Here is a 16,421-nt window from a genome sequence, read left to right as displayed (position 1 = left end):
AGTTAACTTGGCTAGTCTCAAACTCCAAACTCTGTCTCCTCTGTGATGAGCAGTGACTGAAATCTTTGTTCAGTGTGCTTGGTGCTGTGCATATGCAGTTCACAGGTCAACCCAAGATTTGGGCAGTCTCTGTGACGAACTTTGGGCTCTTCTGTGGTTCTCTCCATTCCATCATTTCTTTTCTTATTTTCTAGCCCTCTTCTCATTCCTCAAGCCAGGAATATTTCAGGTTTCTACTGAGTTTTAGATGTTCCATATGGCAAAAAACAAAACAAAACAAAACAACCACCCAAAACAACAACAAAAAAACCTATAAGAATAAGAAACTCACCAGTGTCTTTCCTTTCTTCCAAGTGGTGCTTGAGCTCCAATTTCTCCCTGCTTTTGGTTGCTCAACAATGCCTCCCAGACAGTTATTTCTTAGATTTTGTCCAGTTATAGCTATGATCTAACGGTGGGTTGGCCAAATAGGTGCTACTCTGTCGTTAATGGAAGTAGAACCCTCCTGAACCTTCAATTCTCTGAATATACTCTGCGATTTCCTACCTCTGTATTTTTCATAAAAACAGAAAACCTCAGAGGAAGAAGAGATCATAGGTTCCCCCCATGATGCTCTATTCCTAGGAACAACCAAACAGCCACTCCCACACTTCCTCCCTCCTCTCCCATGCCAGCATAATCTTCAACTTTCCAGCCTTTATGGCCTAGTTCCTTTTTAATTAACCACAACTTTCTGCTCACACTAATTCTATAGTACTAATTATAATCTGCCTCACATTCTAGTGATCTATGTAATGATCATATTTTCTCTTCTAAATTAAGGTTGTGTGAATGTACAGATGAACTCTTATTCACGTTGGTACCCCCTATAGCACCCAGAACTATGCCAGCCTTCCATTAAGTACTCAGCAAATATCTGTTGAATGACTAGAGAGAAGTATCATAAAATATAAAAAGGGTAGGGCTCTCGCTATTACCTTGCATAAAAGGTAACAATCAATTACCTAGCATGTTGGTTTATTTGCCCAAGTTTTCCTTCTTGAAAAACAGCCATTTCCAAGGGGAATACTTACTATTTGCTGACCCACTGGAACATGCTGGTAAGTTACCACCCTTCTTAGCATGTACTGCCTCATTAATCATCCTATTACTTCATGTACCATGGTCCTGTTCAATATAAAATGACTTTTTGTGGACCATGGTTAGAAGTCTACATTTCTCTGCCTGGTCTTTATGCTAGATCTGTCTAAAATTTTCATTCTTATTCCTCTTTTCTAACATGTACTCTGCTCTCATTAGGAAAGCATCTTCTGTTCCTCCTGAAACATTCAGTGCTTGGCTTCAGATTATGGTTGAAATACATTCACTCTGCTCATCTAGATTCTACTCACCTATCAAGGTCAAGATCAACTTCTTCCTTAAATCTCATGTCTCCTCAGAGTCTTCCCAATCCTTACTATCCTCACTTTTAATTCCTGATGTACTCATAAGATGTACTAATGAGCACAACTCCTTAAAATAGACTGTTACAGCTCAAAAGAATGAAAGAAATCAGTTGATCATATCACACATTTTACAAATGAGATACTTGGACCCAGAGATGTTAAGCGGTTTGCCCAAGGCCACTCAGCTACATGGTATCTGACTAAGGACTAGAATGCCTATCTCTTGATTTGGTTGCGCCTCTTTCCACTCTACAACACTGTGTGGCATTTGTTCATGTTATTTCCTTTACTAAATTGTAAACTTCTTTGGAAGGGGGGAATCTTACACAACATTTATTTCTTGGTTAACAATAAAAAGATAAAAGAGCTAAGTAATATTTCATCCTAAAATACATAGAAATCTTATAGGTTTTTTAATACTGTAATTTATTTCTAGTTTTTTCTCACAATCTTTTGCCTTAGAATCTTTAGGTTATTTTAAGAAACAAAAATAGGGGCACATGAGTAGCTCAGTTGGTTAAACATCCAACTTCAGCTCAGGTCACGATCTCACAGTTCATGGGTTTAAGCCCCATGTAGGGCTCTGTGCTGACAGCTCAGAGCCTGGATCCTGCTTTGGATTCTGTGTATCCCCCCCTCCCCCCCCATCTCTTCCCCACTCATGCTCTATCTCTCTCTGTCTCAAAAATAAATAAAACATTAAAATTTTTTTTACAAAAGAAACAAAAATAGTGTATTCTAACAATTCTCAAACTTTTTTTATAAAATACATTTCAAAGTGATAATATACCTATTGGAATATATTTTACTGAATATTTTAATTAGCAATGTCCTAAGTAATTGCCAATTCTGAGTCAACTGATCTAATCCAGGGGAAAGATATTATGGAGTATATTAAATAATGTATTTTATGGTGGGAAATAGAAAAACTTGAAAATTAAAAATCACAGAATTACTTTATAGATAAAACTTTAAAAAAAAAAAAAGCCAGTTGGTAGGGAAGCATTAGAAAAGCCACAGTATTAAAAAATTTTAAAAATCAAACAAGTACCTTTAAAGTACTTAAAGAGTGTAGGGCGCCTGGGTGGCTCAGTTAGGTGCCAGGCTTTGGCTCAGGTTATGATCTCACAGTTTGTGAGTTTGAGACCCACGTCGGGCTCTGTGCTGATGGCTCAGAGTCTGGAACCTGCTTTGGATGCTGTGTCTCCCATTCTCTCTCTCCCCCACCCCAGTTTGTGCTCTCTCTCTCTCTCTCTCTCTCTCAAAAGTAAATAAATTTAGAAAAAATTTTTTTAAATACCCTATAAGTGTTTTACAGTCTAATTAATTGCTTGATCTACATTTCCTCAAACCTTTATCAATCTTTTCTTGTCTAGACCTTATGTTTAGAGAACTATTTCTGTTATTATTCCTGTTTTACACGTAGAGAAATTGAGGCACTGAGATGCTAGTTATCTTCCCAAGATCACATAGCTAGTTTCTGGCAGAGCAAGGACTTGAACTCCTTGGTAGTTTGGGAATCCAATTCTGTAGTTTAGGGTTGTGATATTACAAGTCAGATCATTCAGCTTATTTTTATTTATTTTTTATTTTGAGAGAGAGCAAGAGAGCAATCATGTGAGCAGGGGAGGGGGAAAAGGAGGGGGAGAGACTATCTCAAGTAGGCTCTGCACACAGAGCCCAATGCAGGGCTCAATCTCATGAACTGTGAGATCATGACCTGAGACAAAATCAAGACTCAGATGCTTACGTGACTGAGCCATGCAGGTGCCCCAGGTCATTTACTTTAAAATTTTACAAAAATCCTAATTTTGAAAAGCTAATAACAACTTTAATTTTTAAAATTTTATTTCATACTTCTTAATCCTTGAGCAGGTAAATGATACATTCCTCTCAAAGACCAAAACAAATATTAAATACTGTTTTGTCATACTTTCTAACAGAAGTAATCTTAAAGGGAATATGAGAAGTTGTGTCCAATACTAAATCAGACCCTCAAAATAATTGTACTCTTAAGACAGATAACACCTTGGGGGTGTATACCACATTCATCTTTCCCTCGAGACACTCAGGGAATCCCTAGGTGCTTTCTCCCCATTAGGGGGACCAGGCACATTTTCACAGAAAATGAAAGCAAGCTTTCTCCCTCAGAGAAGCTTCAGGTGGCTGAGTCTAAGTCACCAATGGCTTACAGACTTAACATTTTTGGCTATACGCTGCATCACCTAAGGAGCTATTCTTGCCCTACTTTGGGAACAGAAGGTGAGCAAGATTGTTTGGCCTCACGATGAGTACTGGAACAGAAAGCTTGTCATGTGAAGAGTAGGAAGGCGTTCTCTCAACCCAGTTTTTCTTCATTCTTTCCGATTCTTCTTTACCCCAACCCCCTTTACATCATGAAAACGGCCACATTCAAGTGGCTATAGGTTTTAAATTTCTAGTCCACCCTCTTTTATGGGCATTTCTCTAAAGGTCTTTTTTCCTTTTCCCTTTAAAACAGCAAAATACAAAAAACATAACATGTAACCCAACATACGGTTATTTCCTTGGAAGATACAAATCATCATCTATAATTAGTAAAAATTGATCCTTCAGTTCAACCTCTAATCTTGTTTTATCTTGAAAAATGCAAACAATGCTTATAAAAATGTCATTTTGGCTTAGTTAACAGAATATGGATGAGAATAGCAACTATAAGTTCCTAGAATAAGCAATGAACAAATTACTATTCATTTTCAGAATAACTTTCTTGATAAAATTTTAGGATGATAAAATAGCACATCCTGTATTTCACAATTTGGTTGTTAAACTACACAGAAAAATATTTTTACAAAAATATTTAAGGAGTTCATCGGTTTTTTCAAAAGCCTCTTTTTTCTTTTTAGGTTTATTTACTTATTTTGAGAGAAAGAGAGTATGCATATGCGGGGGAGGGGCAGAGAGAGAGGGAGAGAGAGAATCTGAAGCAGACTCGTAGCTGTCAGTGCAGAGCCCAACATGGGCCTCAAACTCATGAACCATGAGATTACGATCTGAGCCAAAGTCCAAGAATCAAATGCTTAACCAACTGAGACACTCAGGCACCACTCAAAATCCTCTTTTAATTCATAAATATTTCCATTATTTTCTTTTGAAGTTTTTATGATATTATTATCCTTCATTTTTTTTTTTCTTCATCAAGTTGACCAATCTTCATTTGCATGGACAGGCTTGCTTTTTTATCTATATTGTTACGGTGGGATGTTTACTATACATCAGACAAGCAGTGACTGACTGGCAAAAGACTTAGACATGGTGGGTGGGGCTAGGTACTAGTATAAGCTGTGACAGACATTTGAGGAAAGGCTACATTAAAAAAAATTTTTTTTAATGTTTATTTATTTATTTTGTTTATTTCTGAGAGAGAGACAGCGTGAGCAGGGGAGGGTCAGAGAGAGAGGGAGACACAGAATCTGAAACAGGCCCCTGGCTCTGAGCTGTCAGCACAGAGCCTGACACAGGGCTCAAACCCACAAATTGTGAGACCATGACCTGAGCCGAAGTCAGATGCTTAACAGACTGAGCCACCCAGGCGCGCCTAATGTTTATTTATTTTTGAGACAGAGAGAGACAGAGTGTGAGCAAGGGAGGGGCAGAGAGAGAAGGAGACACAGAATCTGAAACAGTCTCCAGGCTCTGAGCTGTTAGCACAGAACCTGATGTGGGGCTTGAACCCATGAACTGCAAGATCGTGACCTGAGCCGAAGTTGGACACTTAACCAACTGAGCCACCCAAGCACCCATGAGCTACATTTTTAAGTGGTTAGTTCATTTGTGACTATTTTCTTGTTATGATAAGTTTTCATTTCTTTGCAACCATATAACTATGCCAATTCAGATACTGAATACTTGCATGAAGAGGACTCCTGAGATCATTTGGTTTCAGATATAACCTAAAATTCTTAATTAATTATAATGATCTTCTGAGTCAGGCTAAATAGTTCAGTAAACAAGAACCATTGAGCAAATATAAAAACACATCCAACCCCAAGTAAAAAAGCAGGCATGTGGTATAGCTGGGACAGTCCCAGCTGTCGATGGCCTGGTTTTCTGGGAGGCTCTTAAAGCTTGAGACTGACCCAACTACCACACCTGACACCACCATAAAAGAAAATCTTTGGCAAGGAATGAATGGGTTGATAGTCTGTAATGATTATTTTTGAGCCATGGCCCCTTCAAAGAAAAAATAATATATATATAGACCTATACATTAGGTAGAAATTTGTCTATTAGTGCCATCATAGATAAAAGAAGGTTTTGACTATAAGCCATAAATAAAACTAAAGAGGCCCAGATCATTGCCCTCTATTCACAACTCTCTCTCTCCCCGCTCCAAGCGCATTTCCTCACATCTACAACCCTGTAGGTTAACATCTAGTTTGTTGATATCTCTGGCATTCTTTCTTTGCAAATCTACAATTCAATATGGTCAGTTCAGAAAAGCATATGCAGGGGCACCTGGGTGGCTCAGTCGGTTAAGTGTCCAACTTCAGCTCAGGTCATGATCTCACAGTTCGTTGGTTCAGGCCTGGCGTCGGGCTCTGTGCTGACAGCTAGCTCAGAGCTTGGAGCCTGTTTTGGATTCTGCGTCTCCCTCTCTCTCTGACCCTCCCCGCTCTCTCTCAGAAATAAATAAAAAACATTAAAAAATTAAAAAAAAAAAAGAAAAGCAAATGTAATTAGGAGAGCTTATAGCACTTGCATAACAATAAAGCAAACATTGCCATGTGTCATTCCAAATATTTTATATGTATTAACTCACTTAATATTTATAATAGGTAGGCACCAATTGAGGTACCAAGATGTTAAGTTACTTTCTCAAGATTATATAGTTAGCAAGTGGCTTGAACTCCTTGGTAGTCTGGGAATCAGACTCTGTGCTCTTAATCACTACACTCTATCTGAAAATGTTCTGGACAGGTTACAACAAATCTTTAATTCTGATTCTACCATGAATCCGTATAGTCAGATACTTTGTGAGTTCCCACCTCTGAGCTAATTTTTGAGCCTTTTAAGGAGCATGAAGCTGGCTGTAGCACAGACATCCTGCAGTGTGAGAGCGCCCCTCCCTGCTAAGAACCTTAGTACAGACCTGTCCAACTAAGGTGGCTTGGCATATTCACACGATCCAGTAGCTATGCTACTGACCCTTGGGTCCTCCTGAAAGCCGTAAAGGACCTACACCTCCAGGCGAGGGACCTCCAACCTTAGGCGGCCTCATATCTTTACTCTTTAATAAGAATATTATCATGTCTCTCTCCCTGTCATGATATGAAGAAAGGGAACTGTAGAAGGGTAAAGGAGAATATATTTGGGTGGTCTCTGTTTCCTGTCACTCCCTGCACATCAGAGCTACAGTATGGGGAAGTGAGGCAGAGTCATCTCTGTGGATGTGACATGAGCTTTCAGGTCTCCTTTCCTTACCTTGACACAGGTACTTGGCTCAACTATAGGGCATAGCAGAAGTCAGAAATACTGTTACTTAAGTCAGTGGCTCTCACGGAGCAGTTTGAAGATCTCTAGGGGTCTCTGAGATACTTTCAGGGGTCCTTTGAGGTCAAAACTTGTAATAATAATACTAGGACACTATTTACCTTTTTCACTGTGCTGACATTTTCAGTAGTGGTGCAAAAGCAATGGTAGGTAAAACTGCTGGTACCTAAGCATGAATCAACGCAGCGGCACCAAACCATATGGTGTTCTTCACTGTGAATGTACTCACAGAAAAAAAAAATCCAATTCCACTTCAGAATGTCTTTGAAGAAGTAGTAAAGAGGATTTTTTAAAACCTCAACTCTTGAGAACACATCTTTTTAGTATTCTTTGTGGTGAAGGAAGTACACATAAAGCACTTCCACTATATACCACATATAATTGTTATCTGGAGGAAAAGCACTTGTGCACTTGTTTGAGTTGCTAGCTGAACTAGCCACTTTTATCATGGAACATAATTTTTATTTGAAAGAATAAGTTACAGGCAAACTATGGTTATTTACACTGGGCAGACATTTTCTTATGATATTTCACAGACATTTTCTTGAAAAGGAACAAGTAAGACTGTCACTTCAAGGAAAACAACTAAAAGTAATTTGTTGTCAGTGATAAAATTGAGCAAACAAATGAAAATTGGAATTTTGGAAAGCTTGTTGCTTCCACCATGAACTTAACAGCTTCCCAATTCTTAAATATGTGCTTCTTTTCTGATGAGACTGATGGTGATATTAATGAATCTAATGTTTTGATACTATATAATTAAATGTGCCAACATTTGGAAGATCTATATAACTCAATCAATATTTTCTAACAGCCAGTGCATTCATTCTCTTATAAAATCATGCATAACAAAAGATCCATTTAAAGTTCAAGAAGAATAATAGAATGCCAAAAATACACTTATACTCTTTCAGATGCTACATTGTAACTAACATTTTAAAATCTTCTTGTCAAGTTTTTTAAAAAATTTAAATAGACTTTTTTTAGAATAGTTTTAGGCTTACAAAAAAATTGAAAAGACAGTACAGAGAGTTTTCATATACTTCCAAACTCAGTTTTCCCTATTTACTATTATTATTATTATTATATTTATATTTATTTTAGAGAGAGAATGTAAGCAGGGAAGAGGTACAAAGTGAGAAAGAAAGAATCTTAAGCAGGCTCCACACTTAGGATGGAGCCAGTTGTGGGGCTTGATCCCACGACCCTGGGATCATGACTTGTGCCAAAATCAAGGGCTGGATGCTCAACCACCTGAGCCACTCAGGAGCCCCCAGTTTCCCCTATTATTAACATCTTACATAGTATGGCATATTTGTTATATCAAGGGTATAAACTTTCAACATGAATTATTGCTGTTGATGTTAACCTTGATCACATGTGTCTGAAGCAGTGTCTGTCAGATTTCTCTACTATAACGTTACCTCCCCCCGCCCTTTTCATAGTGTGCTCTGTGAAAGGACGTTCTTGTTGAATTTTCATGTATCTTCAAAAAAGAGTATTCATGGGGCACCTGGGTGGCTCAGGCGGTTAAACATCTGACTCTTGATTTTGGCTCAGGTCATAATCTCACCGTTCGTGGGCTCTGTGCTGACAGTGAAGAGCTTGTTTGGGATTCTCTCTCTTCCTCTCTCTCTGCCTCCCTCTCTGCCTCTCTCCTGCTCTCTCTCACTTTCTCTCTCAAAAAAGTAAAAATAAACTTACAAAAAAAAGAGTATCTGCGATTATCTGATATGGCTATTAAAATATTTTTCCCATTTCCAACTACATATCTATGTGAGACCAAATTTTTTTACATACTTTAACCAAACTATGACAAAAGATTGAATGTAGAAGTAAATATGAAGTTGTCCTTAATTTCTATTAGGCCAGACATTAAAGAGCTCTGCAAAAAATATGTCACTCTCTTTACTAAATTATTTTCACTTTGGAAAATGTTATTTTTCATAAAAATGTTACTTATGCTAATTTGATGGGTTGAATATAATGGTTTTTATCATTGTATTTTAAATAAATTATAAACATTGTAAAATTTTTTTCAGTTTTAATTTCTAATTCATAGAGTAAATATCAACAGAGATAACCTATATAAACCAAAAGTTCTTTGGGTCTCTCAATCATTTTTAAGAGTGTAAAGGGTTCCTGAAACCAAGTAGTTTGAGAAACGCTTGCTTTAGGGTTAAACTTTTGTGGACCAAAAATGAAAGAACTCTGTTCAAGGAAAGTGAGCCAAAACTGAATTCTAAAGGCTTAATGAGTAAACTGACTATACCTAAATTTCCCTTATTGAAAAATGTAATTCTTACACCTGCAGAAAATTGTTTCCTCAACTGACAACTGTGCTCACAAGTAACTATTTGCAAGAGTAGTTAGTTATTTGTGTCTTAAAAATAATGACAGGTAGCCAGGTGTGTTTGCAAAGTCTATGCAGCAAAATATATCAGTTGATGCATATGCATGGGTGTACACATGTTCACTGTCAACTTCTTGTTTATTAGTTTCCTTTTTTTTGTTTTTTAGTATTCAAGGAATGGAAATTCATCAGCTATGTGTTTTGGTCTTCATCTGTCTATTAATCTTGATTATGGTGCATTAGTTCATATATGGTTAGACTTATAACTGTACCTAACGGTATCTCTTGGGGAGCTGTTAAAAAAAAACATTTTGCTTCTCCATCTAATGCTTTATTTCATTTCATGTATTCCAAACGAAACCTCTGGTTGGGAACTACTTCTGGTTTGTGTCCTGTGCTTGCTACACTCTGAGTAAATACTAAAGGATGAATAGCTTTTATCTCTACTATTTGGCCAAGAGTCAAGGCTGATGGTGTCTGGAAGCCAACAGTGGTGATTAGCATCAGGGAATAAGGGCATTAATCACCAGAGCCGAGGCAGCCCAGGAATCTCCCTGGCCCTTTACCTTCTCAGCAGCAAAACCATGCCTGCAGCACTGCTGATTTGTGTGTGCCGTTTCCCAAATATGCTGACCTCTGGCAATACCATGTCCAAATGAGGCAAGGAGCCAGCCTGGCTGAAGGACAGGGGACAGGCAGGACAGGAGAGAGACTACAAAGAGGTCAGTAGAGAACGGGTCAGATTCCTTCAGGGAGGGTGTGAATCCAATGTCAAAGATTATCCCCAACTCTTTTTGTCCTCTTTCCCTCCTCACATTCTTCATCAACCCTTAAATTAAAGAGTCACCGTTTTGGTGTTGAAAGGCCTCTTGAAAATCATCTTACCCACTTGTTCAACCAATGCTGAATCCTCCCGACAACTCTGGTCCTTCAGCTGCCTTGCAACGCCAATTCAGGGGATGCAGTTGAATGCGTGATAAGGAAGTTAGGACATATGCAGTCACACGTAAAATTTCAACACACATGCATAGACCTAGCTTGTTTCACATGGGCCCTCAGAATTCTAAGAAGGGGCGCCTGGGTGGCTCAGTCAGTTGAGCGCTGACTTCGGCTCAGGTCATGATCTCACGGTTTGTGGGTTCGAGCCCCGCATCAGGCTCTGTGCTGACAGCCAGCTCAGAGCCTGGAGCCTGCTTCAGATTCTGTGTCTCCCTCTCTCTCTGACCCTCCCCTGCTCATGCTGTCTCTCTCTCTCTCTCTCTGACAAATAAATAAAAAACATTAAAAGAAATTTTTTTAATTAAAAAAAAGAATTCTAAGAAAAGTTTGGGATAAAATCTCATCATTGACTCAGACCATAACTTGATTTAAGGAGGTAAGATGTATACTAGTAACTTTTTACCTGAATTTATTTCATTGTTCTGAAATTTTGTAAATAAAGGAAAAAGAATTCTCTGCAACAGCTTCTTCCCTACCACCTCCACAGAGTGGACTATGAAGATCTGAATCCCTGAGTTTCCTGGTACTAAGTATCGCCTGAAATATGAGCACATAAAAAAACCAAATACTCAGTATCTGCTCCAGGAGACCATTCCCCCACACCCCCAACACAACAGGTCTGATCTTCCCCTCTCCTCACTAGGTCTCCTTCTATTGAAGAAAGATGAGCCTCATCTTTTCAATACATAGGATTTTTCTCAAGTTTATTTCTCTGGCAAAGTAAGTAAAACTTAAATGGAAGCATTCATAGAATTTTATCTAGAGATAAAAGGTTATTAGGACCTTGATGAAACTGATCCCATAGAAGGACGAAGGGTCCACATCACCCAGAACGACTTTCACTAACAGGGATGATGTCGTCACATTGTCAGACGATCTTACTAGATCTTAAACCTTGCTGAAGTGCTTTATTTCTGTAATAACAACTGTAGAGTAGATTCATCTCTCTGACGTAAAAATAACAAATATACACTGGCTAAAAGTAATTAAGTCATTAGCTTTTAAGAAAAGTACTCATAAAATGGTTGGTAACTTCCCACTCACCGAAAAATTCTTTTTTAGTTACCTAAAACTTAAGATAAGTGAGAGACCATTTACATGGCAACTGAGGAATTATGCTTCAAGTTATGTATAATTTGGATTTTTCTCAATATTTACCATCAATAAATACACTGAATATTCACTGAGTACTGAGAATTTTAGAGCTTCTAAAAGACACAATTCATATCTATAATGAAGTTGCAATCCAGGTCTTTCTCATTTATGTGAATGCGTGTGTATATATACAGTTTTTTCTGTGTTGAATGTTATTATATAATATAGATGCCACGGTTGTAGAAATTCACTGTCTTTGACCATCACTCAAATAGGTCAGTTATGGGAATAACAGGTGGGCAATGCGAACGAGGGACAAAATTCTTTTATGTCCTACTTCCTTGGATCATGGTGGTATTACTTCATTTTCCTTGTTCCACATACTAACCTCACCACAATTTAGAAAGAAAAAAAATTCTCTTATGTTTGACTTTTACAAAACATCCCTAAAACTGATTTTTGTTTTGCTTCCAGCAACAGTTGACAGTTCTTTCTGTATTTCTAATTTTGCTTTAGCATCCCTCTAAGTGCAAATTTTGAGCCAATATCTATAAAAGGCACAGGGCATATACAGATGAGTATTTTCCCATAATGAGACTTTTAAATCAGTTCCGACTCTGTGAATGGTATTTTAAAATCTGAAATAGGCAGAGAGGAAAATATGAAGTATTTTAACATGTGAAAAGGCCAATGAGTCTGGACGTGTCTGGATACTTACTCTCTCACACAGCTCTTCAAATGTGCAGTCGGCAACAGTTCCACAGGCTTTATTCAGCCGCAGCTCTCTGCCTTGCACTTTTAGAATCCTTGGTCTAGTTACTATGGGAACATGAACAAAGACTCAATCTTGTCTGGATAATTACTATAAAATTCATCTCTTACAGATAGGAAATGCATAGCTTGATGAATAATAGCACATGATTCAACACATAAATTAGACAAAATGCTGATACAATGACTGCCACTTGAGCGTGGCATCAACCCATATACAGCAATGGAACTTATTAATTGGTCAGTGGAGATTGGGCATTGTGTTCTAAATGTATTCTCTTTCAAGAGAAATTAACTTACGTACAATCATTTTGTTTCTGAGCCAGCTCATCAAACAACTTATCCATGACAGCCTCCACATCAGCTTCACTTGTGCTACAGTGAAAAGAATAATAGAATATGAAATTAATAACACTTGAAGCCAACATCAAACAGCTGCCTGAGCCTGCTTAGCTTTTTGCCCATAAAGAAAGAGAACAGGATGTTATGCTCTAAATACAAACATTAGATTTAGAATACACTTAAAAGCAGAGAATATTAACTCTCAGGTAGATGATTCTGCCTTATTTGCATACACTGAAAGACTTCTGTGCTTCTGGCTGTTTCCAGTAATGAGACGAACAGGCAGAGTAAATCCATTAATACTATGTGTACACAATGAGAAGAAAGGCTTCTGGCTCTCTCTTGCATGCGAAACAAGAGCAAATAGACAAGGCAGTCAAGCATCCAGCAAAGTATCCTTTGAAATCTCTACTGAGAGGGTACATGTGAAATTAAATATTGAAGCTGCTTAAAAAAAAAATCAAGTCAAGCCACTGACTGAGAGGATCAAACATCCAGAATTAAATTACCAGCTTCAAAATACCAACTTGATCTGCACATCAATAACTTTATCAGACTTCGAGTATAAGGACAATTATAGACCACACAGTTTCTCTCAAAAGTGTCCTTGTCAGAAATTCAAGAAAACTCTCTCCTTCTGAGATGCCTACCACTTCGCCGCTACTAGGAACTTGGTCGCATCAAAGAATCCTTTGTATTCTAATTACAAATCACCATATGGTTTAGGGAACTCACAAATACAAATGTGATAACACTATGGCCTTTTTTCCTGTCACTTTTTTTTTTTAAAGGGAGGTTTATAAATTAACTGTCAATAAAATAAAATAAGTGGCAGAAAAAAATTAAATGCTGTTAAAAAAAATTTCAAGTGCAAATATAAGTTTACTTCAACTCTATATACAATCTTATACAGGATGACCTGCCAGTATGGTTAATTTTGATACACAAATCACTCTCACCTAGGTGTGGAAGCAATTAAACTCAGTTCTGGACATTCATCTCAATAAAGTCTTACTGAAAACTGAAATGGCAAATTATTTTTTCTTTAGATTAAGTGTAAACAAAACTAAACTCACTTCTCCCCTGAGATAATTACCAGGTGTGATAGGCATTTAACACCTAATACTTCAACTGTTCTATAGGAAATGCTTTTAAAATGCATTTGCATTTTATTATGTTATTATTCAGTTATTATGAAGGGTTTGGAAGTGTCACATTCCATATAATAACCGTTCCACCTGAAAGGATCTTAAAAACATCATCTGCAATGGTTAACTTAGCAGGGACTTGCTATCTGACTTAAGTAAAGCCTTATACGACATCTGAGTAGGGTAGCATTCAAATAAAAAAATGGCACTACAGAAAATGATTATAGAGACAAAATGACACTTTTAAAGGTGCAAAGAAATCACACAAGCCAATGTAACTGTCAACGCCCACACCAAGCACATGTATGTTTAGATGACTTTGCCAACATTATTCTTGGGAATTCATTTAGAATTGCCTCCACCTTGTAATGGGCATAAATGCATACAACTGTTGGAGAAACCCAAGTACTTTTTAAGAGATAGAGAGGAGGAGTAAAGCCAGACACCCAAGATATCTGTTGGCTTGCAGAAAGTTAATATCTCCTTAGGATAGGCATGTTACCCACCAGAAGGGGAGAAATGAATTCTAAAAACAACCCAGGCAGAACACGGTTACATTTCTAAAAGCATATTTGGCCAATAAATAATTGCTTGAAAATTTCATCAGTGGTGATTTCTGTTTTACTCTGTGCTCAAATACAAGGTAACATTAAAACGTGGCTCACAAGACTTTAGTCAGGCCACATCTTCTACATCATCTATGAAATTACTATATATGATTTCACTATTATATATGATTTCACTCTAAGTAAAATGACACACTATATGTGAAATGTGAAATGTGTATAATGTGAAATGACACAATTACTTTTATTATAGCAGTATCTTATAAAAATTCTATTATATTATCATAAAAAGTTACTCAGAAGTTATAACATGCAAAATAAAAATTTTTACTGGTGTTAAGTGGCCTAAAAATAAATATTCACAAAAGTAATTCATGTAACATACAATTGAACAGACTGTTTCCATCTAAGCCAAACTGTACTTGACCTCAGGGACTTAGTTCTATTGACTAGCCGAAGGACAGGAACCTCAACTTCATATTGTCTTAAAAACAGGAGGGCCTAGAATGTGTTTTTGGTTTTATTAGATATATCTATATTGACATTAAATGAATGAGGATTCTGTGAAAGAAATCCTGACTAGAAATGAATTTATTCATAATCCCTTAACAGGTAATTTACCAAAAAACCTTAGTCTTTTCATGCTCACTCAAACCAGATTTCCGTATTTAAGAGAATGCATCAATAAGAGCTAACTTTTTAAAATATTTTTATTTATTTTTGAAAGAAAGAGAGAGAGCGTGCAGGGGAGAGGCAGAGAGGGAGGGGACAGAGGTCTAAAGTGGGCTCCATGCTGACAGCAGAGAGCCCAAAGCCGAGCTCGAACTCAAAAACCATGAGATCACAACCTGAGCAAAGTTGGACGCTTAACTGACTGAGCCACCCAGGAGCCCCAGAGCTAACCATTTTTTAAAGGATGAGAATTAGATGCGCAGCACTTGGGTGGCTCAGTTGGCTAAGTGTCTGACTCTTGGTTTAGGCTCAGGTCATGATTTCACAGTTTATGAGATTGAGCCCCACACTGGGCCCCCCCATGCTGCACATGGAGCCTGCTTGGGATTCTTTCTCTCCCCCTCTCTGTCCCTCCTCCTCCTGTGTGCTCTCTCTCTCTGAAAATAAACATTAAAAAAGGATGAGAATTTGAAAACTAGAAAGAGAAATTAAAATGCACCTATCCATATTAGCTTAAAAGATACAGAGTGTTCCTCATTATCCAGGTTCATATCCGGTTTAAACATCTTTGAATATGTTTCATAATTTTAGTAAAAAAATTTAGATGATTCTCAACTATTTCAATGTGTCACACAGGGAATAACAAAAGCTGTATTTATTGAGCAACTATTATGTAACAATTAATTTACCTATACTACCCCTACCTTTCCATGCATGTAGTATGTGTTATTATCCCATTGATTTGTATCAATTCCCATCAAACTTTGCAACTTTAATAATGGAACCATAAAGATAATGGTATGCAGCCAAAAGTTTCTAAAGGGAAACTATTATCAAACTATCCATGCCCAATCAAATTATTAATCAAGCAAAATAAAGATATTTTTGGACAAGTGAGTTCTCAAAAAACCCATTACCCAAGCAGCCTTCTTTGCAAAATCCTATAGGGTGTGCTCTCAGAAGAGCAAGAAGAGTTCTTGGTCCAGTAGAACCACATAAGCTCTCCCCCACTGACCCTCCTACCCACGGCAGCTATAAACTCTTGACAAAATAAAAAACAGGTCATATGAAAGCACTGAACAGTGAACAGAAGCAGGAAGATTCTGGAGAGAGCTGACACTTGGGAAAAGGGAAAAAATGGGGTGAATTACCCATTTTACAGCTTTCAGACTGAAGGCTGAGGGCAACTAAAACTCCAATGGAAAACTTGCCGTTCTTCTGGCATGAAGAACCAGAAGAGAGTTGGGGATAACCACACAGGTGGAAAATCGGGGAATTCCCCCCCAGAAAAGTGCTTCCAAAGTCTCAAAATATATTAATCTTGAAAATTCCTGAAATCATAAGTTATTCTGTATTCATCACAATACTTTATGTATTTTCAAATAATAATGAGTGTCCATAATAATAAACAGTGAATCATTTTTCTGTATAGGGTTTTACTAAAAGCTTCAACAGTTTTCTATTAAAAAAAGGCATAAAAATGAATTCATGGCTTATC

General features: G+C 37.4%; 1 protein-coding gene across 2 annotated transcripts in view; it reads right to left on the bottom strand.

Moving 5' to 3' along the window:
* Positions 1-16,421, bottom strand: part of AFG1L (AFG1 like ATPase) — a 190,560-nt gene that overhangs the window by 22,090 nt on the left and 152,049 nt on the right. For both annotated transcript variants that reach the window (XM_077780052.1, XM_077780053.1), the window contains exons 9-10: positions 12,500-12,570; positions 12,143-12,243 (exon numbers count right to left, since the gene is read on the bottom strand). In XM_077780052.1, the coding sequence (XP_077636178.1) occupies positions 12,143-12,243; positions 12,500-12,570 (172 nt within the window). The remainder of the gene's footprint in view (positions 1-12,142; positions 12,244-12,499; positions 12,571-16,421) is intronic.

This window comes from Crocuta crocuta, unplaced genomic scaffold (genome assembly GCF_008692635.1).
Source record: "Crocuta crocuta isolate KB4526 unplaced genomic scaffold, BGI_CrCroc_1.0 scaffold147, whole genome shotgun sequence".
NCBI classification, from domain to species: Eukaryota; Metazoa; Chordata; class Mammalia; order Carnivora; family Hyaenidae; genus Crocuta; species Crocuta crocuta.
The sequence above is the reverse complement of the archived record's forward strand: the minus strand, read 5'-3'. Positions and strand labels throughout refer to the sequence as shown.